Raw genomic sequence first — 27,731 nt, forward strand, 5'->3', positions numbered from 1 at the left:
TGGATGGAAAGTCAAAGCAGTGCATCTTCATGGGTTATGGTCACGAAGACTTTGGTTACAGATTATGGGATCTGGTGAGCAAGAAGATAATTAAAAGTCGAGATGTGATTTTTCTTGAAGACCAAACTATTGAAGATCTTAAGAAGACAGATAAGCCAATAACTATTAGACGTTCTGCTAATGATGAACCTGGTCCTTTCACTAGACCTCCTATTGATGGGGGAGATGTAAAAGTTGATAATATTGGTGATGATTTGCATGATGAACCTACACCTCAACCTGAGGTGCCAGATGCAGAAGTTCCGCCAGATGTTGAAGTTCCACCTGAACCACCAGTTGAGCCTGAATTGAGAAGATCTACTAGAGAGTGTCATCCTTCTCAAAAATACTCTCCTCATGAGTATGTGATGAACACTAGACTGAGGAGCCAGAGAGCTACCAGGAAGCTATGTTTGATGAGCATAAGGAAGATTAGTTGAAAGCCATGCAAGAAGAAATGAAATCCTTGCATGAGAATAATACTTTTGAATTGATGAAGTTGTCGAAGGGTAAGAAAGCATTCAAGAATACATGCATGGGTGTTCAAATTGAAAGCAGATGAAAATGTCTCACGGCTAAGGTACAAAGCTCAATTGGTTGTGAAAGGCTTCGAGCAAAAGAAAGGTATTGATTTTGAGGAGATTTTCTCTCCAGTTGTGAAGATGTTCTCTATTTGAGTTGTGCTTGGATTGGCAGCTAGCTTGAATTTAGAGGTTGAGCAGCTTGATGTGAAAATCGCATTCCTTCATGGTGACATAGATAAAGAAATTTATATGGAGCAACCAGAGGGTTTCAAGGTTAAAGGAAAGGAGCATCTTGTATGCAAGTTGAAGAAGAGTTTATATGGGTTGAAGCAAGCACCAAGGCAGTGGTACACAAAGTTTGATTCCTTCATGGAAGGTCATGGGTATAGTAAGACTTCTTCTGATCATTGTGTATATGTTAAGAAATTCTCTGAAGGTGATTTTATAATTCTCTTTCTTTATGTTGATGACATGTTGATTGTTGGTCATGACACTAAGAAGATTGAAAGTCTCAAGAAAGACTTAAACAGATCCTTTGCTATGAAGGATTTGGATCCTGCAAAGAAAATCCTTGGTATGAGTATCACTCGTGACAGGAAGAATGGGAAACTGTGGTTGTCACAGCAGAAGTACATTGAGAAGGTTTTAGAGAGGTTTACCATGAGTAATTCCAAACCTGTTAGTACTCCACTTACTAGTCATTTCAAGTTGAGTTCGCAGCAATGTCCTACAAGTGAGAAAGAGAAACAAAAATGAAGAAGATTCCATATGCATCTGCAGTTGGCAGTTTGATGTATACTATGGTTTGCACCAGGCCGGATATTGCTCATGCCATTGGAGTTGTTAGTCAGTTTCTCTCTAATCCTGGCAAAGAATACTGGCAAGCAGTGAAGTGGATTCTCAGATGCCTTAATGGTACTTCCAGAGTTTGTTTATGCTTTGGAAGTGGCCAACTTGTGTTGGATGGTTACACAGATACGGATATGGCTAGGGATCTTGATTCAAGAAAGTCTACTTCTGGTTATATGATGACTTTTGTAGGGGGAGCTGTGTTGTGGCAATCTTGACTTCAGAAATGTGTTGCTTTGTATACTATAGAGGCAGAATACATTGCTGTTGTTGAAGCTTCTAAGGAAATCTTGTGGATGAAGAAATTTCTACAAGAGTTAGACATCAATTAAGAGAAATTTGTGTTATTTTGTGACAGTTAGAGTACTATCCATCTCAGCAAGAATCCGACGTTTCATTCCAGATCGAAGCACATAGAGGTGAGGTATCATTGGATACGTCAAGCGCTTGAGATGAAGTCATATGCACTTGAGAAGCTCCATACTGATGATAATGGTTCAGATATGATGACTAAAAGTTTACCTGCAATGAAGTTTGACTCCTATAAAAAGAAGGCGAGTTTGGTGGAACAGCCTATCCCCACTTGAGTTGGTGAGGGGGAGATTTGTTGGTGGGTCCCCAAGTAAGTGGGGCCCACATATTATAAAACAAAAGAAAAATAAAAATAAATAAAGAAAAAGAGAAGTGGCCAAATAGCCACGGAGAGAGAACGAGAGGTAAGTCTCTCATTTTTTTTGAAACAAAAGCAAACACATAGAAAGGAGAGAGTTTTCATCGGCACCGAAGAGAAAAAGGAATTTGGGGGAAAGGGCAAGCCATCTTTGATTCGATTGAACTGATAAACTTGCTCTATTTTTTATGAAATTTTAGTATGTTATTCCTGGTATAGAGATAAACATTAGGATATAACTTGCTAGTTGTATTGCCTTCTCTTTTGCCTGATTTGAAATACCCACTTTGTGGAGGGTTTATGTTGATTCCATCCGTTTTGATGATGTATTTTGTTGATTGTTGAGATGCCCTAGTGTCACTAGGAAGACGGTTTGTATACCCATTATTCTGATAGTGGAAGATTTTACTGAACTAGGTCCCGTAGATTTTTTGTCCCTCTTTTACAGGTTTTCCGACATTAAAATTCTTATGTCTGATTATTTAATTTCTGCCATTATATTTGCTGCTTGAAGTATTTTTGGTATTGCCTATTTAATCACACAAGTTACGGAAAAATTATTTTTGATGCTTTCGCTGTTAGACAGGTTTTTGTTTTGAACCTTTGTTGAGTTTTCCCAACAACAAGCTCGACGACTGGTGGAGGAGATCAATGCGGCTGTGCTTGTCTCAGCCATTCACGAGTGTTTCAATCCGTCTTCTTCATGGACTTGCTCGGAGGAGGGGTTTCGGAAATTGAACTTTGATGGGAGCTAATTTGAAAATTCGAACAAGGCTGTGTATGGCTTTGTGATCAGGAACAACGGTGATTGGGTTCGAGGTGGTTCAGGACTGGTGGTCAGGGGACGCACGTTGAAGGTAGAACTTTGGGCCATTTAGCGTGGTCTCAGTGTGGCGCATGAGTTACAGATCAATCTTTTCATGTGTGAGACCTACTCTCTGGAGGTGTTTTCCTTAATTACCCATTGGAAGGCCCCTTGGATCATGTTGAAAAGGAGGTGCTTGATGGGATCTTCGAGTTGAAGATGCTGCATGCTTGGGACATTTCATTTAGCTCATTCATAGGTTGGCTAATCAAGCGGCAGACCATCTAACTAAGCATGGTGTACTTGAGGATGCCAGAGAGACATTTTGAAATTTGCCTTCAAAGGACTTGGAGCAGATTTTAATAGGAGTTTCTCTTTTTGCCTTTATTTTCTCTGTTTCTTGCCTTTTCTTTTGTTTTTTTTTTCTTTTTTTTTATTCTTCTTCTTCTTGAAAAAAAAAAAGATTTATCTCTATTTTTAATTATTTTCAAATCTAGGATATGTTCAAATTTATGTAGAGAAAAAGAAAAAATATCCTACTGTGTTATAGCATGTCTGTGTAAATTAAAAAAAAAAAACATAAATTTGTCTTTATTTTTTATACTCCGACAAATTACACATCCTCCGCTTTTCGCTTCTATTTCTACTCACAATTAATCAATTTGATTTCAGTTAATTGTGAGTAGAAATGAACGTGAAAAATATATGCTTTGTTGAGGGTGTAAAAAAATATCTTTGTCCATTAAATATCTTGGAATTTTATTGGGAACGAACCTAAGATTTGTCAAGACCTGAAAACCGATAATAGACAAAGTGAAAGAGAAGTTCAATTTATGAAAAACAAAAACTCTCAATAAATTAATAAACCGGTCCTTATTAAATCAATGTTTAATAGTTTGCTAGTGTACTATCTCAACTTATATAAGATGCCAAAAGTAGTTATAAAGAAGTTAATTTCATTGCAGAGGAGTAACGAATATAGCAAACATACTTAGTGAAATGGAAAATAGTAAAAAATCCAAACAGATTAGGAGGGTTGGGAGTGGAAAATACAGTAATTCGAAATACTGCTCTCTTATTTAAGTAGTGGTGGCGGTTTTCTAAGAAAAGATTATCCATTATCAAAGAAGATTGTGTGTTCTTGCAATAATTTAAATCCTAATATTTTGCTTTCTCATCAGACAATACTTACAAGAGGGAGTTCATGGAAGGATATATTCAATTGCAGATAAAGGAGCAGAAAGTAAGAAATAAGATGATTCGAGGACTGTCTTTGGAGGTAGGAAATGGTAGAAGTGTCCGATTTTAGATTGGTTACCAGGTGAGGTGTTGAAGGACATTTTTCCAAAATTTTTCTTGGTCTCAAACCAAAACAAATCTGTTATAGAAGATTGTGGGTTTTGGATGGGTTAGAGTGAAGATAGAATTTTTCAGTGGTGAAGGAAATTATTCCAACGGGAGTTGAAACTAGTTAACCAACTTCACGAGGTCTTATAATCAGTCAAATTAACAATTGAGAGAGCTGATAGATTTGTGTAAAAATTTGATAAATCAGATATTTATTCTATTAACTCATTTGTGCAGGTTTTGCAAGCGAAAACACTATCTCAAAGTAGTACAAACTATAGTTTTACTAGTACTATTTGTAGAGGTCTAATACTTTCACGAATTAAGTTATTCGCGTTATTTGTGTTAGTTAGTATGGTTAATATTAAAGAGAAATGATGTAGGTTAGACGTTATTGATCAGAATGATAATATATGTATTATATAAAAAAGTTGTTGAGAATTTTTACCACTTGTTTCTTGATTGTGAGTTTACTTGATAGATGTGATGTGTGTGGTTGTTTGTCTGTGATAGATTAAGAGCTATTTCAAGGACAATGACACAACATTTTGAGAGCTGGACAGGAGTGTAAGAAAAAAAAAAAGAAGAGCGTAAAATGTGATTAATTAATTTTTTTGCTATTATCTGACATACACTGATGAAAAAAAAAAAAAAATTCAGGAGTCCCAAAATAGAATAGTGAAAATTATCAAACAAAGAGTAGTATATAGTTGATTCTAATAATTGTTGATGGTAATATTGAAAATGACTATAGATTAAGTTTTGTTTTTCTTTATTCTTTGTTGTTTAATTTTTTTGTATTTTTTGTGCTCCATCTTCTTGTGTTAAGCTCTCTTACTTAAAAAAAGAAATATTTCTACTTATTAAAATTTTTAGTAATCGAATATTACACTTTTTTTTTATTATTAGTTCAATATATAGAATGTTTTTTTTATATATATAAAACTGACACTATGTTATTTATTGCTTGGCTTTTTATAAATGAAAATTAAGAGAAATATTAGACGATCATCAAAATTTATTATTTTTAATTATTATTTAATTATTAATTCAATTTTTTTAGATTAATTTTTTTAGTCTAATAATTTAATAATATACTTTATCCTATATTTTTAAATATTAATAACTAATTAATAGTAAAAAATAATAAATTCTGATAGCCTTATAATATTTCTCAAAAAATGATTCTTTCATATAAAAGAAAGTAAAAACATGAAAACTTAAATAAAATTAATTTCACGTGAAATTAATAATTGAGAACCATTAAATAAAAATATAATTAAATTATTTAACAACTTTTAATTATCAATTTTACTTAAAGTTCACTGCACTTGAATTTAAAAAAAAAAAAAACCCTACCACAATCAATCAAATGATTTAAAAGTTCATTAGATCACGTCGGTTTATCGGGTTGGAACACCACTAAACAAATTGGAGGGATTAGATGGAATTGGTCCCATTATTTGCTATGCTTTTTTCATATTGAAATAATGAAATCCATTAAAAAATTCCACCTGCTTCCATTACAGGCCATTTCATCTTTTGCAAATAATAATTTATTTATTAATTAACCCAAACAATGCCTTAATAGATAGTAGTAGCAGTCCGAAAAAGGAGAGTATGCGATGTACACTTGGCAAAGTTCTACAATTCCACGTTGCAATATATATCACACTCTTTTTCTCCATCTTTGTTACTCTTTTCCTCCGCTCGTTTTTTTTCCTCTGTCGCTCTTGCCAAATCTCTATTCACTCTTCTGTTAAAAACTTGAAACTCTTCTCTCTTTCTCTTTTTAGGGTTTCTTTTTTAGGATTCCACTATCTAGATTCCAACTGCAGATACTATCTGCAGTCGATTCTTCTCCCCAACCTTTTACATCTTCCTGATTCTTTGATCCCCCGCTAGCTGCCACATTTTTCTGCTTAATTCGATCTGATCCTTTTCATCTTGGATCCGAAAACCCGAACCATCAGCACCTGTTTTCGCACTTTTATCGCAGTATCGCATTCAATTTTTTCCTAGAATCGATGTTGCATTAGCTTAGAGAGTTGAACGTTCTATCAGGTTTTGATTCTCGTTCTTCCCTTTCGAAGGAACCAAAGCTTTTGTGTTTTATTTATTTTCGAACATTTTACTCGATGGTTTCACTAGAAATAATGTTTTAATGGGATGTTATTATCGATTAATAGTGGTTGTGATTATTGTCATCACATTGTTTTGGTTTTAGTCTTCGTGGATTTGTGAATTGGTGAATTTCCTTTCCATGAAACAAATTTATTTATTTATCTTCTAATTATCCCTTTACGCCTCCTGAAGAAACCAGTTTAAAACACGTATAGATTGAATGTGATCCAGGGAGAACGTATAGTATGAATGCTTATTGTCAGATGATAATGATTGGTACCATTTTTAGCGCGACTTACTGGATTGAATCTGAGTTGTGGATTTGCGAATCGATGAATCTGTTGTTTTCCATTTCTTTTTTTGTCCACGTTTTCATTAGCTTAAATCATAGTCGAGATTTGTGAATCTTTGGGTTGATTTAGTTGTTCTGTGTGTGAATTGGCAGGTTGGTCGTTTAGATGGTATGCAGCAGTTGTGTAAGGTCTTTGGTTGTTCAAGCTGGAACCTTTGCCAAACGAGTGAGAATAAACAACACTAGGAAGAGTTTGCTAGCTGTCCCTAGTATTTCTTATTCTCCTATTCGTCAATTTAAGACATTCACAGTGATGATGGTGGATACGGGTTCCGTGTCAAGAAGTGCTGGTTCCCTTGTGGATATGATGCCAGAGAAAGATGATGATGGCCGGTTTGCAAGTGGAGGGTGGAAAAGGTGAATGTGATACACAGAAACTTGCTTTCAATGATTTGTGTTGACATGTTGAGAAAGTATGTATTTCTTGATAATTGTAGATGGAATATAACCTGTAGTCTGGGGTAACCATCTTGGGGAAACATTTGGTCAAGTTAGGATGGCAGCATCTAACTTGGATTTGGATTCCTGTATGACTGTACATTTAAAAGAATTAAGATTTTTTGGGAGAGTCAGTTTTACGTTCTAATAGAGTGATTCGTGTGTTTATTCGGAAGTGAAAATTAATCAGATTTACTTTTGCTTGGTCATTTCAAAGAGAACTTTCCTTTTGCTGATGTCAAATTACCAAAATATGATTGCCAATTCTCTAAGTTGTGTGTGTTTGATCTTTAGATTGAAAATAAATCACCTTTCTGATTTAGTATGAACTTTGTTCACTAAAACAGCTTTTTAAGCTTTTTTTAGTGTTATACACATAAGCATATCAGGGAGGGTATTCAGGTAACATCACTGCCAAAATTAACCTTTTGGTGGTATTCTTAGATTGCGAACAGTTTGGAGGTTTGAATCAAGATATGCAAAATTGCAAATGGATGTTATACACATAAGCATATCAAAGGCAGTAACAGAGTGATTTCATGCTAGGGGAAGAGATTTGGAGAGTGCAGTCCCTTGATGAGACCTACAAATTGATCAAGTCATCATGTTGATATGTTGGTTTTTCTACATTTGTTTTAGAGAAATATACGGAAAAAGTTGGAGGGAAGAAAAGTAGAAGAGCCATGAGAGAAATTATCTCTTTGAAATGTCCTTTTATATGATGAAAAATAAAAGTCATTTAAATGAAGTGAATAGGTTGCAAAGGACTTGGAGGATAATCCTCCTTAACCTAAGAGCAAAATGCGAAATTGCTGCAAAGCCTTCATTCCTACCTGGTGGGGAACTGGAGGGAAAATCACGAAACCACACATGTAAATAAAACACCAGATGGGAAAAGTTTCCTTATCCCTCAATACTTTTAGGGAAAGCACCTTGAAAAGGCCTTGTCCTTTTATTTTGGAAGGTAATCATTTACATTATGGATGAATCTTGAGTTTTAATGACAAGTTACTCAAGCAATCATGGAAATTGTTAAATTCCTAATTCTTCTCAATAGCCCTTGTTATTCTGTTACTTAATCCATCTTTATTGAATGTTAAATTTTGTTCTGAATTGTGCTTAAGGGATAACATTAATGAATAATTTAAATTTGCTTGATTCACCGGATTTCATGTCTTGGTCTCTGACTTTTCCTATCTATATTGTATTATGCTGAAACAGTTCTTACTTCATTGTGTTTTCAATTGGCAGTGAGGATGGAAGGCTGAGCTGTGGGTATTCAAGCTTCAGAGGGAAGAGAGTAACGATGGAGGATTTTTATGATATTAAAACATTGAAGATTGGTGGTCATTCAGTATGCTTATTTGGAATATTTGATGGTATGATTTTCCTGCATCATTACTTGCTTGGAGATCTTTGCTCTCGATGATTATATTTGATAATCAATTATGTGACTGTTGTAATTTAACAAAAAAAATTTCAAATACCGTACAGGTCATGGTGGTTCTCGTGCTGCAGAGTATTTGAAAGAGCATCTCTTTGATAATCTCATGAAGCATCCAAAATTTTTTACTGATGCCAAATTGGCTATAAGTATGTTCATACTAAGTTGATTTTTTTTATTGTTCTGGAACCAATTTCATGCTAAAAATGATTTTGGTTTTCAATAATCTGGTTTTGCTATTATTAACTTATGTAACCCTGCAGGTGAAACGTATCAAGGGACTGATTCTCAATTTCTGGATTCTGAAAAAGACACTTTCCGGGATGATGGCTCTACTGCTTCAACCGCTGTTTTAATTGATAACCATCTCTATGTTGCTAATGTTGGAGATTCTAGAACTATAATATCGAAGGCTGGTAAAGGTACTATTAGTTGACCTATTTATGATTTCTTTTGATTATAGTCAGTATTGAACATAATACTGGATTTGGTGGGATATAAATTCTGATATTTGTTGCGTTGCAACTTTTCATAATATTTGTTTAATATCAGCCTTTTTTTTCTTTTCTTCTTCTAAATAAGAAAAAAAAGTTTCCATATTCTGATGATGAAAAGTGTACTTCAACTATAGAGGTCATTTGGAAGATATTCTTTGACAAGGCTATTATATGATTCTATGCTTTAGTTTCATGTTTGTTTCCATTTGAATGCATTTTAGTGATTGGTTATGGTGTGATTCATTAAGCCAACTGTTACTATGTTTGGCAGCAATTGCTCTCTCTGAGGATCATAAGCCAAACAGAAGTGATGAACGGAAGAGAATTGAGAATGCTGGGGGTGTTGTCATGTGGGCAGGTGAGATGTGATATTATCAGAATACAAACAGCTTCTTTAAGTTGTTCTTAATAATCTGCTTCTGGCACCATTTGCTCTACTCTAGAATGGGGATGGTCGCTCTTTGATGATCATATTATATTCATTGTCCTTGACCAGTGCTGACATTGGAAGCTTGCATAGGCTCAGTGTTGAAACAGTTTTGAATGGGTTAGGGTTTAGTTGCCAAGTTGGTGTAAAATATAAATGGTGTTATTGTGCTAGGGTGGTGGACATGCCAAATATTTTGTTGCCTTTTACCTGTAAAATGTGTTTAACTCTTGTAATCTTACACGAGAATACAGAACATTATAGAAGTTCTCTGATTCAACCCTTAATCAATTAAGTTTTCTTTTGCAAGTTTTGGACAAAATTTAAGACCTTTAAGTGTTAAATGAGATCAATGTTATGGGCTTTGTGGAGTTAGGATAAATAAAATATGTTACATGTTCCATCTTTTATGAAACAAATTTATAGATGAAGTAAACATATTATTATTGAAATCATATTGATGTATTCAAGTAGTATCCACGATTCCATGTTCACAACTTGTACTATATTGGAATGGTATTTATTTTCACTGTAAAAGTGGGCCTGCTATCCAAGGGATGGAATTTGATCAATCAATTGAATTAGTTTGGGGGAACTGATATTTACACGTGTTTTTGTTTGTCAGGTACTTGGAGGGTAGGAGGTGTCCTAGCAATGTCTCGCGCCTTTGGCAATCGTATGTTGAAGCAGTTTGTTGTTGCAGAACCTGAGATCCAGGTGATCCTTACTTACCTTGAGTAATTTCCTGCGATCGTTCACTCTAATAATAATTTTAATAGCATGGATGCAAAATCCTAATATTAAATGTATATTATGTTTCATGAGGCCCTCCAGCAGAAACAATTAATTTTTGAATTTTACAAGGGGGTAACCTAAATTTTTAGCATTGGACAATCAAGTCAGCCAGTGATGGGTTGTCTTGACCTTAAGTTTAGCTCACGTTATAATTTAAATATGCCCTACATTTTACTGATGTTTAGGGAGCTGATTTTTTTTATTTCTTATTTTTATTAATTTTCGTAACAATAAAAATGCATAAAGTTGTGGAAAAGATGGCAACATTTAGGAAATAGAGAGGTAGCTTAATGCAGATGACCTGGAGTGTTACCCCCTGCGAGTGGAGAGGTTTCCTGCTACTAGATTAATTAGAACCCTTAGAAACATGGTAATATTGCCATGTGCTAATCTTATCCTAGGGTTTAGGAAATAGGAAAAGAAAAAAGGTTATAATAAGGGAAGGGTTATAGTAAATACTTTGTACATAGTTGAAATCCGGTGTGTATAATTTGATGACAATAGACCAGCTGTATCTCGTCAGTAAAAGGGGAAAATTTTCCTCAATTGGTTCCAGCTTTCAAGCTTAGTATGTTGTGTATGATTTGTTCACTTCTGGCTGCGTTGTAAACAAAATGTTTAGACGGAGGGAGGAAGAAGAAAACTCAGAATTACAAAATTGTACAGTTGGAATAATAGTATTATACTTTCTGATCCATAATAACCATCACTTTAAAAAATTGTTACATTCTTTGATCGATGCTTGATATCCAAAAAAAATTATAAACAGATTTGCTCAATCTTCTCTGATTCTGAATTGATAAAATGTACCCAATCCCTCTCTCCCTTTGGTAACTATTCAAGTTCTCAATCCTAGTTACATTTTCCATTTGAGATGTTAAGCATGGTGTTTCTATTTTAAGACAGTTGTGCAGCTTTTGATAATTTGATTTATTGTGAAGTTCTTTTATTTGTTCTTCTACTTTGATAATTTGCTAATTTGCTTAGTCTGAAGATTTTGAGAATTAAATTCATAGTCTGGTTTATTTTCAGGACCAGGAGATAGATGAACAAACTGAATTGCTGATTCTTGCAAGTGATGGACTTTGGGATGTAGTACCAAATGATGTAAGCTGTCCTCCTTTTGTATTCATCTCCACATACTTTATGCTGTAAATTCTTTTCTAATCAGGCAGGTGTGGAGCATCCTGATAGTTTATATAGGTGGTAAAAGAATCGGGGTTAAAAAATGAGTATACAGTTGCCTGTTTCAGTTAACTATTACTGAACCTGTCATGAAATACCATGTTTTGACTTTTGAGCAATAATGTTTGATTGACTATAAAGGATTACCTATCATAAAATACTAAAATTAGAAGATAAGGTCGGAGGGGAATGATTAAACAAATAGTATATTCTGTACTGAGCTGTTGAGTTGTGACCTCTTCGTCCTTGCCCTTGTATGCTATGCTCTCTGGAATGTAGCGAGAGTGATGGGAGATACTGGCTGGTTATTGAAGCTATAAAGACTGGAGTTAGAGTGTTTGCTTTATTTAAGATTTATTGTTTGTCCGGTAGAATGGAACCAAAATCTTTTGGTTATTCATTTAAACCGACCCATCCCCAACCTTTCTCTCTCAACGATGTGTGATTATTGTTCTGCCTGAAGTCACCTGTCTAATGTTTGTTCGCAGGATGCCATCGCTCTTGCTTGCACAGAAGAGGAGCCTGAGGCAGCTGCTCGTAAGTTAACAGAAGCAGCATTTTCTCGTGGCAGTGCAGATAACATTACATGCATTGTGGTGCGCTTCCATCATGACAGAGCAGAACCCATTGGTACTGACAAAGTAGATGCCATTGTTCCTGACAAAGTAGATACTGCTGTTCCTAACAAAGTAGAAGTGGCATCAGCTAGTGTCAAGCAAGAGAGGAACAAAGCAGATGCCACTGTTCCTGACAGAGCAGAAGCGGCATCAGCTAGTGTCAAGCAAGGGGAGTCTACTTGAAAAGCGCAAATGAATTGTTTAGATCTTTTGGGGGTAAAGTCGAATGAACACCGAGGTGAGGATATGCATGGTGGCTCACTGTGCATGACAACAAGCGATTTGTTTATTCATTAGTATTTGTAATCTTAGTCTCGTGTATTCTGATTTTGGTTTTATGATCTTTAAAACTGGTTGCAGCATTTGTCCATATCTATTTAAGTTTATTGTTGTAGAGGCATCAATTTGGTATTTTGTTTTGATCTAATAAATGCAGTGTGCATTTTTTCTCTCTTTTAATGGGTGATTGGAGTTCCCTAAATTGCATGGTTATCGTTTCTTTCCCTGGTACCTTGATTGTAGTGGTATGATCGATCTTCTCTCCAGATTCCTAAGTTAATTTGTTTTCATTAACGTGTGAAAAATAGCGGTTTTTTTTAGTTAAGTAATTTTTTATTATTTTAAACTGAAAAGAAAATTACAAATATAGGCGTTACGTTATGTTTTGGTAATCAGTGTGCGAATATGAATTTTAAACACAAGCATAGTCAGCAAAAATAAGGTATTTTTTGAGTGTGTTTGGTTTGTCTTTTTATCTTTTGTTTTTAGAATTTTGTAAAAAAAAAAAGGTAAAAAATATAAATATAAAATTTATTGTTTTTATTTTTATTTATAAAATTTGAAAATGAAAAATATTAAAATAAGAATAAAAAAAAATACAAATAAAATGTATGACTTTTCATTTTCACATGTTCTTTTGCGGAAATCAATATATATATTTTTTAACATAGTACTGTTAGTGCTAGGGAATCAATGGAATATTTGTATAATGTGTACAATGGGTTATATGAGTTAAACTCTAAACATCATTTATACTATCCAGAATAATCATTCGGGTATTAGGGATAATAAACATTTCATTCCAAAAGGATAAACTGATTTTGGAGTTTACCAAAGATCAAACTTTTAACTTTTAGAGTTTTGATACCATGTCATGATACCACTCATCCCAAAAGGTTCAACTGATGGGAAAAGATAACACTAATAATTATATTTCTAATACTTTCTTAAACCTCCATTGCACAAATGATACAAATATTCTATTGGCTTTCTATACTTTCTCTTTTTAACATTTTCGCAGTTGTTCTCAGCAAAAACGGAGTAAAGAGCAGAGAAGGTAATAAAACCCCTTTAGAAGATGGGGATAAATTTTTTTTATGGACGTGGGGGCTAACCTTAAGCTTACGACCAAATTCTTTTTATTTTTTCCCATCAAGACAAATTCCTTTGAACTCCTTGTAATAGACCTTTTCTAGCTGATGCAGTTCATGTGGTATTAGTCGCATCTCTGCTTAGAAGTCTGGCTTTCGAGTCTCTCCTCATGTAAATAAAAAATTTATTTTTTCGAGTATTTAGTTGAGAATAATTTAAAACTAGGTATAGCTAATTAATCTAAATATTGTTTTTATTGATAAATTCATCGCTGTAATTCTTCAAGAATTTATTTGATAATTTTTAAAGAATTTATATATTTATTGCAAAATTTCTCAAGATTAGTTAAATTTTTACTTTTTCAAAGAGACTATAGATTGATCATAGCAGAATTTTTCAAGACATACTTATCTTATTACTCTAAAGAAAATATTAAAGCCTTAAAGATCTCTATTCAAAAAATAGAATTATTTGGATAAAAATAGTGTAGAACAATAGAAGTGAAAAAATATAAACGGAATAATCCATTTAAGATTTTAAATTTTTAATTGATTATCCTAAAAGTCCCTCTTGAAGTTATTTTTTATATATTTTTGAAAACATTTCTCTAGGTATAAATATTTTTTCAGTCTGCTCAAAAAAACAAAAATTATAATTAAATTTTGATTGGCATGAATAGATGTGGCTAGGGAGAAAAACAAATTTAGAGAGAAGTGATAATGAGAAAAATGTCGTGTCAGTATAGAATTTCACACAAAATGAATTCTCGTTGCAAGTATAGTTCTACACTAACAAACAATCCTCCCAATCAAAAATTTGAGTTGAGTTGTCACAAGTAAAGAAAGCAAAATAAAGAACTCTTGGCTAAGACTTAGGTATTGAGATCACCATCCTTGTCAACGAACCGAATATTGATAATTATGAGAGGCCAACCTATTAAGTCTACTTCCCAAAAGCTTTAAGTACGTAACATTTACTCCTAAGCTTGAAATACTTCAAATAGGTTTGATCACATCAACCCTTAAGTCCTAACATACCTACTAATTAACTTAGTAGTGGGTTAGCGTCAATGGGTATCAAATTGATCACCATGGGTTCTCAATTCACCAATTCCATCATACCCAATAACTCAAGTTACCCAATTCCCTTGGCTTAGACCAAGAGTTGACAAAACTACTCAAAAACTAAAGAGAACATTTCATCAAACACATAGAGTGCAATAAAAGTAAACGTCATAAATTGCAAGAATAATAAAATCTAACAACTACTAAGTGCAAGAAAAGTAAGAACACAATTCAATTCGTCAACAAAAAGAACATCAACATCAAAATTGCATTAAATGTAACCCAAATCCAATCATGAGTTCATCATCACACAAGGGAGCAAAATGGGAAATTAACATCACAAATAAGAGGATCAAGATGTAGAAATGAGAAATTATAAAAGAAACAAGATGAGATCAAGTAATTAAACATGAATCTAAGATAATCTAACCTAATCCTAGAGAGAAGCGGGAGCTTCTCTCTCTAGAAAACTAACTAAAGGCTCATGTTGGCTAAACTAATTGCTCCCCCCTTGCTTGGACTTCAATTCTGCATGAAATACACTCAGAAACAAGTTGGATTTGGGCTTGGATAGCTCAGAAATCGCCCCCAGCGTTTTGCCTTTAAGTGGGCCATGTGAGAGTACTGGCGCGTGCGCGCCATGTGCGCGTGTGCGTCGATTGGCAAATTCTCCATCCGCGCGGACGCGGCATGTACGCGTGCGCGTCCTTTGATGCATTCCCAATCTTTGTTTCTTCATGCATTCTCCCCTTTGTATTCTTTTCTACTCATTTCTTCTATCCAATACTTGCCTTATAAACCTGAGATCACTCAACACACACATCAAGGCATCGAATGGAATTAAAGTGGATCAAAATTACCAATTTAAGGCCTAAAAAGCATGTTTTTACACTTAAGCAAAATTCAAGGGTGAATTACAAAACCATGCTATTTCATTGAATAAATGTGGAAAAAGGTGGTAAAATCCCCCAAAATAAGCACAAGATAAATCACGAAATCGGGGTTTATCAAATCTCCCCACACTTAAACTAAGCATGTCCTCATGCTAAAATCAAGAAGAAGCAAAGGGTATTAACATTTATTCAATGCAACTAACTAAATGCAATCTATTTATATGCAACCTATCTACATGATGTAATGGCTTAATCAAAATAAATCAATTTTCAAGAATACACATGCAAGCACAAGGGCTAAGGTATTAGCAATCAAAGCAAACCACAATTGGATTAAATCATTGAAAGAGTTCACGAACTTGCAAGAAAAGATGATCATGGGTGGAAACATGTAATTGAGCGATTGAACCCTCGCCGGATGTGTATCCGCTCTATGCACTCAAGTGTATGGGGTTGATTCACTCAATTCTCCCCTAATCATGCTTTTCAAGATTTGTTTTTCATCTAACAATCAATAATTACTTTATGCATGCATACAAATATCAAGAGGACTTCCCATAGGTTGTAATGGGGCTAGGGTCAAGGTAGGATGCATATGGTCAAGTGAGCTTGAAATTTGAATCTTTGATTAACTTAAACTTCCCACCTAACCTATGACAACCTAAACAATTCTAAACAAACCTAACTACCCATTCTTCACTTTTCACACATTCATGCATTTCCTTTTGATTACCACACATATGCATTGCTTATTATTAAACTTCAAACTTCGGGACATTTTGTTCCCTTCTTGTTGCATTGTAAATTTTCTAAATTCAATTTTTTTTAAATTGAAATATATACAAAAATATCAATGCATATGGTTTATATATGATTAATACATGAGTATGTACCCAATTCTTGAGAGTTTTTCAACAAAAACATAAACACACTTTTATCTCTAACCAATGTACCCAACCTTCCCAAAATTAAGTAATGAACACTCTCACTAGCCTAAACTAATCAAAGATCCAAACAAGGGACATTTATTGTTTTTCACTTAAGCTTGTAATGTGCTACAATTAAGAACAAATGGTTAAGCATAGGCTCAAGATTGGCTAACAATAGAAGATAAAAGGTAGGTTATTTGGGTAAGTGAGCTAATTGAACAATGGCCTCAATCATATAAATGCATGTATACATAAAATAATAGACATAAAGAATCAAACAAATTAAAGATTACAATCATAGGAAGAGAGTAATGCACACAAGAATGAAAGTAAATGGTCATAGGATGTAACCACACAATTAGGCTCAAATCTCACATGCTTGTGTTCTTTGCTCAAAACATGATCCACAAGTGTATAATTCAAGCAAGTTCTAAATTTTTTTTTCAACCAATTGGGTGGTACCCTAAAAATGAATTTCTTGAAAATTTTCATCATATTGACTAAGCTTATTCCGGTGCAATGTTGTGATTTTAGAAAATTTTAAAAATTTTCCTAGTTTACCCCTTTTTCAATCAAAACAAATCAAAACACAATTCTTATATAAAAAGGGTTAACTAGATTTTTAACAATCCAGAATATTTTTCTAATCACAATCAGAAACTAAGATGCGAAAAAAAAAATATATATATATATATATACTAAAAGTGTGCAACTACTAAAATGAAAGTATCCACAATAGCAAGTATGTACAGTAATCCCAAAATGATATAAAAGATAAAGTGCAAAATAAAATAAAGTGCAGAAACTAGAAATAGATGTCCGAAAGTTTACCACATAAATGTAAACACCGGTCACGAGCAGTGATCTCCCTACACTTTAGAATCAAGCATCGTCCTCGATGCTACTGCTGAAGCTTCGGATGGGGGTTAACAATCGCGCCGGGCTGTGGCTCAGGCTGTGGGACTAGGACTGGCTGTGGCTCTGGCTGTGGTTGTGGATCCTCAGGCAGCTGCTGGACCTCAGTGGTGGCCTGTGTCTCTGGAGGTGCATCCTGATGAGTCGGCTCCTCAGCCAGCTCCTCCTCCTGATCCTGCTCGTCAGAAGCGGGAGAGTCTGGAAGCGGCGGTAGCTCGATGCCCTGTGATACAAACACCTGATCGATGCGGTCGAGGCGTCGCATGACACGACGCTCTAAGCGCTCCATGAAGTGAAGCAGGTGCTGCACCAACAGATAAGTCGGCTCAGGCGCTGGTGGTGGTGGTAAGGATGCTGCGACTGCTGAGGAGGAGGCGGGTCCTGCTGATGTGGAGGATGAGGGTCTAGCTGCCTCAACCACCGCTCTTGCTCGAGAACGGCGGCTGGTCGGGGGCTTCTCGTGCACCCATCCACCCCATGGAATGGTAACCTCCTTGTCGTCGTCCTCTGGGGGTGGTGGTGTCACATCATCGTCCTCCCACGGGACATCAACTAGCTCAACCAAACTAGTAACCAGTGTAGGAAACGGTAGCAGGCCGTGAATGTGAGCTCTCCACATGCTATGCCTGATCAACCGGGGGAAATACACCTCTTTTTCCTCCATAACACACCCAATCAGAACTAGCATATCCATCGGAATCTCTGAGAAGTGAGTGATAGGCAAGACATAGTGGGCAAATATCTGCTGCCAGGTCCTAGCCTCCTTAGACAGATATGTGGATAGCATTCCCTTGGACTTCTTGTTGTTCGAATCCATTACCCAGGTGGCGTCCGGTGTGGCAATCACGCACTTAAGCGCCTCATAATCAAAAGTCATGGAGAGGAGAGCTACCTCTGCCTGCTGGTAGGCACAAGTGTCAGGAGTACAAACTCTGCAAAGCAGTGCATCCCCTATGGTATCCTCAGTGACCATAATCTCTTTACCCCTTAAATGCACTGAATCCAAGCCTGCTCGGAAGAAGTTACAGTAAAACTCCTTAACCCATGAGATGTTGATTCTTCCCAAGTCCCTATCAACGAAATCTAATCCCAACTCTGAGATGCGGGTGTTTATGGCACGCCTCACTTCATTGGGAAGGTTCAGCTTCTTCTCAATGTTCAGATTTTTCTTCTTATAACTGGAGAAGCGTAGCTCGCAGTAGAGGTTTGGAAATTTGGTCGGGTTAGTGGGTGGCAGCAGCTGGTTTTCCTTATCCTCTTCGTTTAGCAGATTCTTGGCATAGTTAGCATATGGTGAGGGGGTAGAAGTCTTAGAGCGCTTTCTCTTTTTGGAGGTAATGGCTATAGCCTTTCCTTTGTTTGACATCCTGAAAAACAGAGATGATATAATATAAGCAGATAGCCAAACAGATACAAAGCACTCAAAGCAAAGCATATTCATTAAGTGAATAAAGTAGAGGGATTTCTTGGAATGCAAGCAACAGAATTCAGAAATCAAACCAAACTTCAAACCAAGAATTCAAACCACATTTGCACATTACTCGTTCACTAAGCCTAGGAAACACCATATCCAAAATAATGATCAAAAGAGTTAAGTTGAAAACCAAAAGAAGTTAGTTGGTTAAACAAGTTAGAGTTAGAAATCAGTTTGAAAATCAGTGATATAGTGGTTACTAGCTCAATTCAAAAGGAATGTGTAAAAAAGGAATGTAAGCACGTTCACACTCATGAAATGCATCAAGTCATTGATGATGAAATATGATATAGCCAGAAAACAACTAATTGAGAAAATAAGTCATCAACCAATGCAAGGATTACTAGAGTTATGTGAATTGGTGTTGGTGAAAGCAAGACCTTAAGAAACAGGTAATTTAAGCACATTTAACACCAATTCCAACAATGCATGCAAGTCATAAGGATTGAGGTGAGATTTGAAAAATTCACGCACCATGTGACCAAGAGCATAGAGGAATTGAATCACAATAGCCACATAGGTAGAAGAAACCATCAATCTTGTGAAAGCAAGCAAGTTGGGTTTAACTCTAAATGAAAACCAAGTTTATGGTTAATCTGAAAATTTACTCATTCATGCAATGCATATAGCAAATTAGCGTTGCAAGCAAGTAAAGAGCATTAGGAGCATAACCAAAAACCTGTAAACATGCCCATGAGGAATTTCCAAAACCATTTTCTATTTGACACAGAAATCATCAACTAGAGCTTGTTACACCAATCAAAGCATTGTTAATTCATGGAACATGGTTAAGAAAAATCAGGCAGCATTTCAGCAGTAAATTGGCTATTTTCCAAGTTTAAACAGTCAAATAGATTCCATATGAGTTCATCAATACTCAAAAACACAAATCCATATAGATAAATTCACATGGATGTAACAAACAATAAGCAGTAATATAAAGACAGAGTAGAGGCTCAAGTTGTGAACCTGTAAGCAAAGCGGAAGTAGAAATGGGAGGAAAGGACAGAGAAGGCAACAATGTGGGGCTGCCAGCGGCGATGCCCACTCCGGCGACAATGGCGTCACGGCTGTGCTCGTGGCGGAGCAGGGGCACTGTGAGAGGGAGCAGGGAAGAGAGGATTGAGTGAGAGAGGGGAGAGACGAGGAGTGAGAAAGAGAGAGAGAGCGAGGAAGAAGGGGGTTGGGGCACGCCGCGACAGCGGCGGTGGTGTGCGCCGGGGTGTTGGTTGCGGAGGGAGAAGGTGGTTATGGGTGTTTCTGGTGAGTGAGGGAGAAGGAGAGGAGACGTTGGGTGAGGGACGAAGGGAGTTTGCGTGACTGCGCTAGGGCTTCGCGTCCCTAGGGTAAGTAAAAATTTGTATCCACATGTGCGCGCACCTTGCGCATCCACGTGGGTGAGAAAATAAGGAAGTGGCACGGAAGCGCCATACGCGCCTACGCGTAGATGGAAGAATTGGGGGTCGGCGCGGACGCGTACGGTGCGTGTCCGCGTGGATGTGCTGGGCCAGAGGCACAAAAGAGGCCCAGAGTTGGCACAACTCTCGGGTCCTTTGGCCTGGGTGATGCTAAAACGCATCGACGCGCGTGCGCACTGTGTGCGTTCGCGTGGATGGCTTGAGCTTATGGAATGGGCGCGGAGGCGCGAAGTACGCCAACGCGTGGGTGAAGAAACAGGGAGTGGCGCAGACGCATACAGAGTGCGTCTGCGTGGGTTGAGGCACAGAGTTGGCCCAAAAGTGGCACAACTCTCTGGTCCTTGGCCCAGAAAGCTAAAATGTGCGGCCGACGCGCACGCGCTTTGCGCTTGCGCGTGGCTTGGCTTTCTCTCTCTCTCTCTTTTTTTTTTTAATGAGCATAAAAAAGAGCTCATAATCTTCCCATCCTTCTCTAAGACTCTAGACTAGCTAAGATGCAAAATTAAACACATTTTTGAAATATTAGGGATTTTTTCAAACAAATTGAGGAAACTTGTAATTCAAGCAAAAACTCAGGTTTAGAGAATTATTCCTAATTAAAGCATAGAATGTATAAGCACCTTAGCAAGCAAGCAAAATATGCCAAGAAGTAAAGAAATTATATACAATGGAACTCAATTCATTCATTCATCATATCTACAAGAGAATGGAAAGAGTTTACCATGGTGGGGTGTCTCCCACCAAGCACTTTTAGTTTAAGTCCTTAAGTTGGACATTGGGAGGCTTCTTGTCAAGGTGGCTTATGCTTGTATCCATCCTTGAACCTCCAAGAGTGCTTGTCCTTCAATCGGTTGTCAGAAGTTCCAACCATCTTCGCTAAGCTTGAGTGAGGTCCTCTCCAAGACATGAGCACCCGAAATTGGTTCTCATAGGGTAATCCAGGATCCCATATCTTGTCCTCGCACTCATCTTCTCGTTGATTGCCTTGACTTTGTCCGGGCGACGAGAAAGCAAAATTCTCATGAAAGCACCAAACTACTCTCCTGGACCCATTTAATTGAGCATTACACCAATCCATGTTCTTAAATCTTGAGCTTCCAACCATAATGAGTCTAGATTTAGAGCGCCAACCACTAAACATCCTCCTCTTTCGCTTAATTCCACAAAGCGCCCTAAGTTGGCCATCCGTCTCAAGCAAACCATACTCAAGCGGGATAATAAAGCTGAGAGTTAGAAGTTTTACCCACTCAAGCGAAGGATTGGATGACGAACTAGGTGAAGGAGTTCCCAAAGATCTTAATAAAGCATGCTCTACTCCCGTCCATCCTCTTCTAGAGGTTTCCACCACTTGGCAAGGTCTTTCAAGTTTCTCCTCTTGCCAGGCTTCCTCAAGTTCACATTCTTCTTCACCAACTTCTTCTATCTCCTCCCCATCACTCTCATCATAGATAGGAGGTCTAGTGAAGTCTACCTCATCATCAAGTCTAAGCATATCGGGGAAGGATTCTTCAAACTCGAAATGATCACATGTTGATGCGGAATCATCATAGATAGGAGGGCTTGTTGCTTGGAACACTTCTTCCAGTTCTTCACTTACAATGGGTTTTGGAGGTGGCGCACCCTCCTCAACCTCGCATTCTAGTCCACTGGGAGAAGGCTCAACAAAGTCATTAAGGGGATTGATCAATGTGGGCAAAAAATCACTGGTGATGGAGTCCACTTCTTGATCAATTTTCTTCAACTCTATGTCTACTTTCGCAATTTTACTCTCCTCTTTAACATCCTTTATGTGCTCAACATATCTCAAACATCCATCCACTACTTCCTTTTGTTCGCTAATCTCTACCTTCTCCTCTTGTTGCCCTTCTTGCTTCAACTCTTCTTTCTCACCGTGGAGCTTCAAGTTTACTCCCTCACTAGGCCCATTTATTGTTTCTCCATATTCAACAATGGGGGTACTTAGTGTGCATGAGCTTAGGTGGGATGTTAGGTGATTCACGGTTTCTATCATGCTGGCTATCCTTTCTCTTAGCTCCTTAAATTTAGTTTCATCCTCCTTTTGTCGCCTTAAGATACGAGATTCAAGGTCTCTCAGTTCTAATATGAAGGCTTCATCGGGAGGTGGTGGTGGAAGATAGGGTTCAGTGGTTGAGGGAAGATTGTTAATGTTGGAAGGTGGTTCATATTGGTGGAATTCTTGAGGTGGTGTATGTGGAATTTATGGTTCTTGGGAGTATTGGTGTTTGAATAGTGGTTGTTCTAGATGTGGTTCATGTGATGGTTGATATGGTGTGTATGAGTTATGGTCATATGGAGTTGAATGGTGGTGTGAGGCTTGTGAGTATGGTGTATGGCTATATTGAGAAATGGGATTACATGCATATAATGATTGTGGTTGACAACAACCACAATGAGGATCATCACGCACATTGGATTGATACACATTTGGATCAGGATTATACCCATAAGAGTTCGTGGGAGGTTGTTGCCATGAAGGTTGTTCATAAGCTTGAGGTTCCTCCCATCCTTGATTTCCAAATCCTTGATGCATATCCTCATTGGAGCTTCCATTTCCTACAACATGGTTTGAACTACACTCATAGCCAAGAGTATGAGAATTCATAGTGAAAGAGAAAATAAAAACAAAGATTAATAAGAAACAAAAAGGATGAAATCCTAAACTAGCAAAAACTAGCAAACAAACCAAAATTCAAGCTATTCACAATATATACAATAGCCAATAACACAGCACCATTGTGTCCCCGGCAACGGCACCATTTTTGATAATGAGAAAAATGTCGTGTCGGTATAGAATTTCACACAAAATGAATTCTCATTGCAAGTATAGTTCTACACCAACAAACAATCCTCCCAATAAAAAATTTGAGTTGAGTTGTCACAAGTAACAAACCCCTAAATTTATAAACCGAAGTATTTGGACTCCGGATCCTCTCCCTAGGAAACAATGTAATGCTCAGTTATTGGCTATGAAGGGGTAAGGGGGTTTTGGTTCATGAGATGGCAAGAAAGTAAATAAAGTGAGTAAGTAAAGAAAGCAAAATAAAGAACTCTTCGCTAAGACTTAGGTAATTGAGATCACCATCCTTGTCAACGAACCGAATATTGATAATTATGAGAGGCCAACCTATTAAGTCTACTTTCCAAAAGCTTTAAGTACGTAACATTTACTCCTAAGCTTGAAGTACGTCAAATAGGTTTGATCACATCAACCCTTAAGTCCTAACCTATCTACTAATTAACTTAGTAGTGGGTTAGCGTCAATGGGTATCAAATTGATCACCATGGGTTCTCAATTCACCAATTCAATCATACCCAATAACTCAAGTTACCCAATTCCCTTGGCTTAGACCAAGAGTTGACAAAACTACTCAAAAACTAAAGAGAACATTTCATCAAACACATAGAGTACAATAAAAGTAAACGTCATAAATTGTAAGAATAATAAAATCTAACAACTACTAAGTGCAAGAAAAGTAAGAACACAATTCAATTCATCAACAAAAAGAACATCAACATCAAAATTGCATTAAATGTAACCCAAATCCAATCATGAGTTCATCATCACACAAGGGAGCAAAATGGGAAATTAACATCACAAATAAGAGGATCAAGATGTAGAAATGAGAAATTATAAAAGAAACAAGATGAGATCAAGTAATTAAACATGAATCTAAGATAATCTAACCTAATCCTAGAGAGAAGAGGGAGCTTCTCTCTCTAGAAAACTAACTAAAGGCTCATGTTGGCTAAACTAATTGCTCCCCCTTGCTTGGACTTCAATTCTGCATGAAATACACTCAGAAACAAGTTGGATTTGGGCCTGGGCAGCTCAGAAATCGCCCCCAGCGTTTTGCCTTTAAGTGGGCCATGTGAAAGTACTGGCGCGTGTGCGCCATGTTCGCGTGCGCGTCGATTGGCAAATTCTCCATCCGCGCGGACGCGGCATGTACGGGTGCGCGTCTATAGGCGAGACCACTTTTGCGCGTGCGCGTCCTTTGATGCATTCCCAATCTCTGTTTCTTCATGCATTCTCCCCTTTGTATACTTTTCTACTCATTTCTTCCATCCAATACTTGCCTTATAAACCTGAGATCACTCAACACACATATCAAGGCATCGAATGGAATTAAAGTGGATCAAAATTACCAATTTAAGGCCTAAAAAGTATGTTTTTACACTTAAGCAAAATTCAAGGGAGAATTACAAAATCATGCTATTTCATTGAATAAATGTGGAAAAAGGTGGTAAAATCTCCCAAAATAAGCACAAGATAAATCACAAAATCGGGGTTTATCAAGAAGGCATATATAGGACGGTGATATTTTCATTTTCGGGAGAAGACTATAGGGATTGAAAATAATTTAAAAATAATATATAATAAAAGAATGCTTATTTATTAGAGAGTGAGACTATCCACTCTAAATACAAGTTATTTGGGTTAATTTCTCCAAATCACAGTTATTAAAAATACTTTATAAATAAATTTTTTTATTTAATTTTTTAGTCTTAAAAATATTTATTTAAAAAAAAGTGATAAAAATTTTTTTATTGTAATAGATTTTTTTTAACTTCTCTATAAATACTTATATAGTTTTTTAAAAAGTTACAATTTGATTTTGAAAATTGTACTAAATATTAATACTATACTTTTTCATAAGTTAAAAGTAAAAAAAAAAAAATATATTCATAGACCTACCTAAACTGGTCCTATGAATATTGTAACATCTTATCACGCAAAGCCTTACACTTAAGTCGTAAAGTAGAGGTGGCGAGATATTACAATCTCTAAAAGAAAAATACATATATAATTATAATTAAAAGAATTCATATCTAGGAGTCTTGAAGAAGAAACTAAACAAAACAAAAAATCATGTTACACTTGCAAAGATATGCGTAAACCGGATAAATAAGATAAAAAAAAAAGGATAACACACGTATATATAAAGATTGAAGTTCCAAAGATACAACTATCAAGTTCCAAACTTGACCTGCGAAACTAAGACCGACCTGAGTATATATATCCAAAATATAAGACAAAACACATGTTTCTCTAAATCAACCTCTATGAGGGATACAAAATACACAAGGCGGAGAATCTATTCACACAAGAGTTCTTCGCTTTCAAAGAGTCTCCAGAATGCTTAGTGAGGTGCCTCGCGTCCTGCATCTAAAAACAACAATATATGTATGAAATGAGAACTAGGAGTTCTCAGCATGGTGAAGATGCCCACATAGATAATATATAAGGTCGCGAAAAAGTCAGAGGCATTCCTAAAACTCTGACACTCAAATTAATCTTAAAATTTATTTTAAACCAATAATATAGGTAATCTTACCAAGAGATTCTAGCCCTAGTATAACTCTGCACCTTTTGTCTCCTCCAAACCTTCGAATCACCAGTGGAACAATCTTCATCACACCTCCACCATATGAGCGGTCTCTTAGATACAAGTACAAACAAAACACAAGGAAAACACAGATATAGATAGCAGTTACAGCAGATAGGACAAGTAGCAATTAATTACAAATAAGCAACTAGGCAAACCAAGACAAATGCATACCCAAACAAATCATACAAATGCATATGATGTATGCCTGTCCTATAGCTGATGAGTCTCATCTGTCGATTATATAGCCAAACCCGACATGTCCGGTAGCGAACCCTGGACAAGAACACCAAACATGGAGCAAGTGGGACCAAACCGCAACCCTCGCATCTTACCCGTGTGCTTGGAGCAAGTGGACAACGCCACTACATCTTACCCAAAATCTCCAATTATATCTAGAGCAAATGGACACGCCGCTGTCTCTTAGCTGGTGACATATGACAATCAAATTCAATCCCATTTTCAATATAATTTCAATTTATTCAAAAGTCATTATTAAAATCAATCGCGTCATCCTCAATATCTCAATCATTCAACATTGTCCATGCATCGTAAATTAAATCATTCACTTCACAACTCTTCCTCAATGTCAATTTAACTCTGTCAATAGGTTCACTCTCTTTCTTAAGCCTAATTCTAATTATCGGACTTTAAACAGAATTTTCAGAAGTTTAAAAAACTTAGAAGAATGGTTGATAGTTCAAAAATCGTAAATTTTCAACAAAAAACAGTGGTTTTGGAGGGTTACAAGCTTGTCAGGAAGGTTGAGCAATTAAAAAGTTTTAGTATAAAACAGGAAATCGTGCGTACGCATAGTACTGTACGTACACACGCACCAGACGAGCTTTTCTTCGTGTGCGTACGCACAACTTGTAAAATCCCCAAAGTGTGGATACGCACACCCCTCGTGCGTACGCACAAGCTTCCCACACATTCTGGTCTATGCGTGCGCACGATAGTGTGCGTACGCACACATACTAGAGTTTCTAATTTTCAGAAATTTGCTGCAGAATTCAGTTTTACAATCTAAATTCTAAACGCGCATAACTTTTTCGTTAAAAATTATTTTTATTTCGTTCTTTGAATATCATAAACTTCATAGACCCAATTTTTATTCAAACAAGTTTCACAAGATTTGGGGATGCAGAAACCAAGTTATAGCCTGTCGAAATTTGTCAAAATTCACTTTTTACCCAAAAATTCTACGACATCCAAATTCAATATTTTTCCCAAATCTTTTCTTTTGAAAACAACACCAATCCGTATTTCAAAATCCTCGCTCGATTTAAAACCATGATTCCCTAACCCTCAATCTCAATTCATCATAAATCATTTTTTCACACACCAAATCCAAATTCCAACGAATGTACCCACATAAGCTTTCAAAGGTTCCAAACTCTAATTCATCTAATTCAGCCATAATGAGTCCAAATCAAGCATTTAAGATCTTCTATTTAACTTCAATTTCATATGCACACAATCTAATTTCAGACAATTTCACAATAATCAACATAAAATTCATTAATTCACTAATTTACAAAGATTCAAAGTTTTTTTATTTTACTCACTCAAAATTGGGATGAAACCCACTTATAATTCACGATAGAATATTCTTAAACATTCAAAATCACAATAATTCAACTTCTCCAAAATAAAAAAACGCGAAAATATAGAAGAAAAACTGGATACAAATTTTAAAGATTCTTACCACTTTGTTGGATTAGAATCGAAAATCTCGATGAGAAGATGCGTGGCTGCAAAAAACTCCTCAATCAGAGTTTGGAATCAAAAGTTATGGACGGTAGAAATTTGTGGGTTTAGGATTTCTCTTTCTTTCTTCTCCTCTCTTTCTATCGGTGAAGCATAATAAAAAATAAAAAATAAAGTTAAATGTTTGCTAAAGTTAGAGTATTATACGGCCAACTTGAATCCATTTAGACTTAATTCACTCAATTTAGCTGTTGATTTAATTTTAGAGTAAATTTTTTAAAATTAATATTAAAATTCGTATTTTAATTATTATTTTTTTTAAATTATAAAATTTAAATTTTTAATTTTTTAAAATAATAATTAATTTATTAATTATTTATTTATTAATTACTCAGAATTAATAATTTAGGGTAAGAAGTAAATTAGCAATTTTGGG

General features: G+C 36.1%; 1 protein-coding gene and 1 long non-coding RNA gene across 2 annotated transcripts; one reads left to right on the forward strand and one right to left on the reverse strand.

Annotated features, from left to right (window-relative positions):
* Positions 1–5,854: 5,854 nt before the first annotated feature.
* Positions 5,855–12,572, forward strand: LOC112755356 (probable protein phosphatase 2C 76). The gene is made up of 9 exons (XM_025803396.3): positions 5,855–6,298; positions 6,804–7,067; positions 8,400–8,527; positions 8,643–8,741; positions 8,856–9,014; positions 9,361–9,447; positions 10,142–10,233; positions 11,344–11,418; positions 11,985–12,572. Exons 2-9 carry the CDS (start codon positions 6,817–6,819, stop codon positions 12,294–12,296), a joined length of 1,203 nt encoding a protein of 400 aa, XP_025659181.1. The 5' UTR covers positions 5,855–6,298; positions 6,804–6,816; the 3' UTR covers positions 12,297–12,572.
* Positions 12,573–25,110: 12,538 nt separating this feature from the next.
* LOC140179867 (uncharacterized) lies at positions 25,111–27,439 on the reverse strand. Its single transcript, XR_011873694.1, has 4 exons — positions 27,294–27,439; positions 25,760–26,012; positions 25,535–25,607; positions 25,111–25,365 (listed from the first exon to the last, which is right to left on the reverse strand). It is a non-coding gene; the product is annotated as an uncharacterized lncRNA (long non-coding RNA).
* Positions 27,440–27,731: the final 292 nt, after the last annotated feature.

The sequence above is a fragment of the Arachis hypogaea genome, chromosome 16 (genome assembly GCF_003086295.3).
Source record: "Arachis hypogaea cultivar Tifrunner chromosome 16, arahy.Tifrunner.gnm2.J5K5, whole genome shotgun sequence".
Classification (NCBI taxonomy): domain Eukaryota; kingdom Viridiplantae; phylum Streptophyta; class Magnoliopsida; order Fabales; family Fabaceae; genus Arachis; species Arachis hypogaea.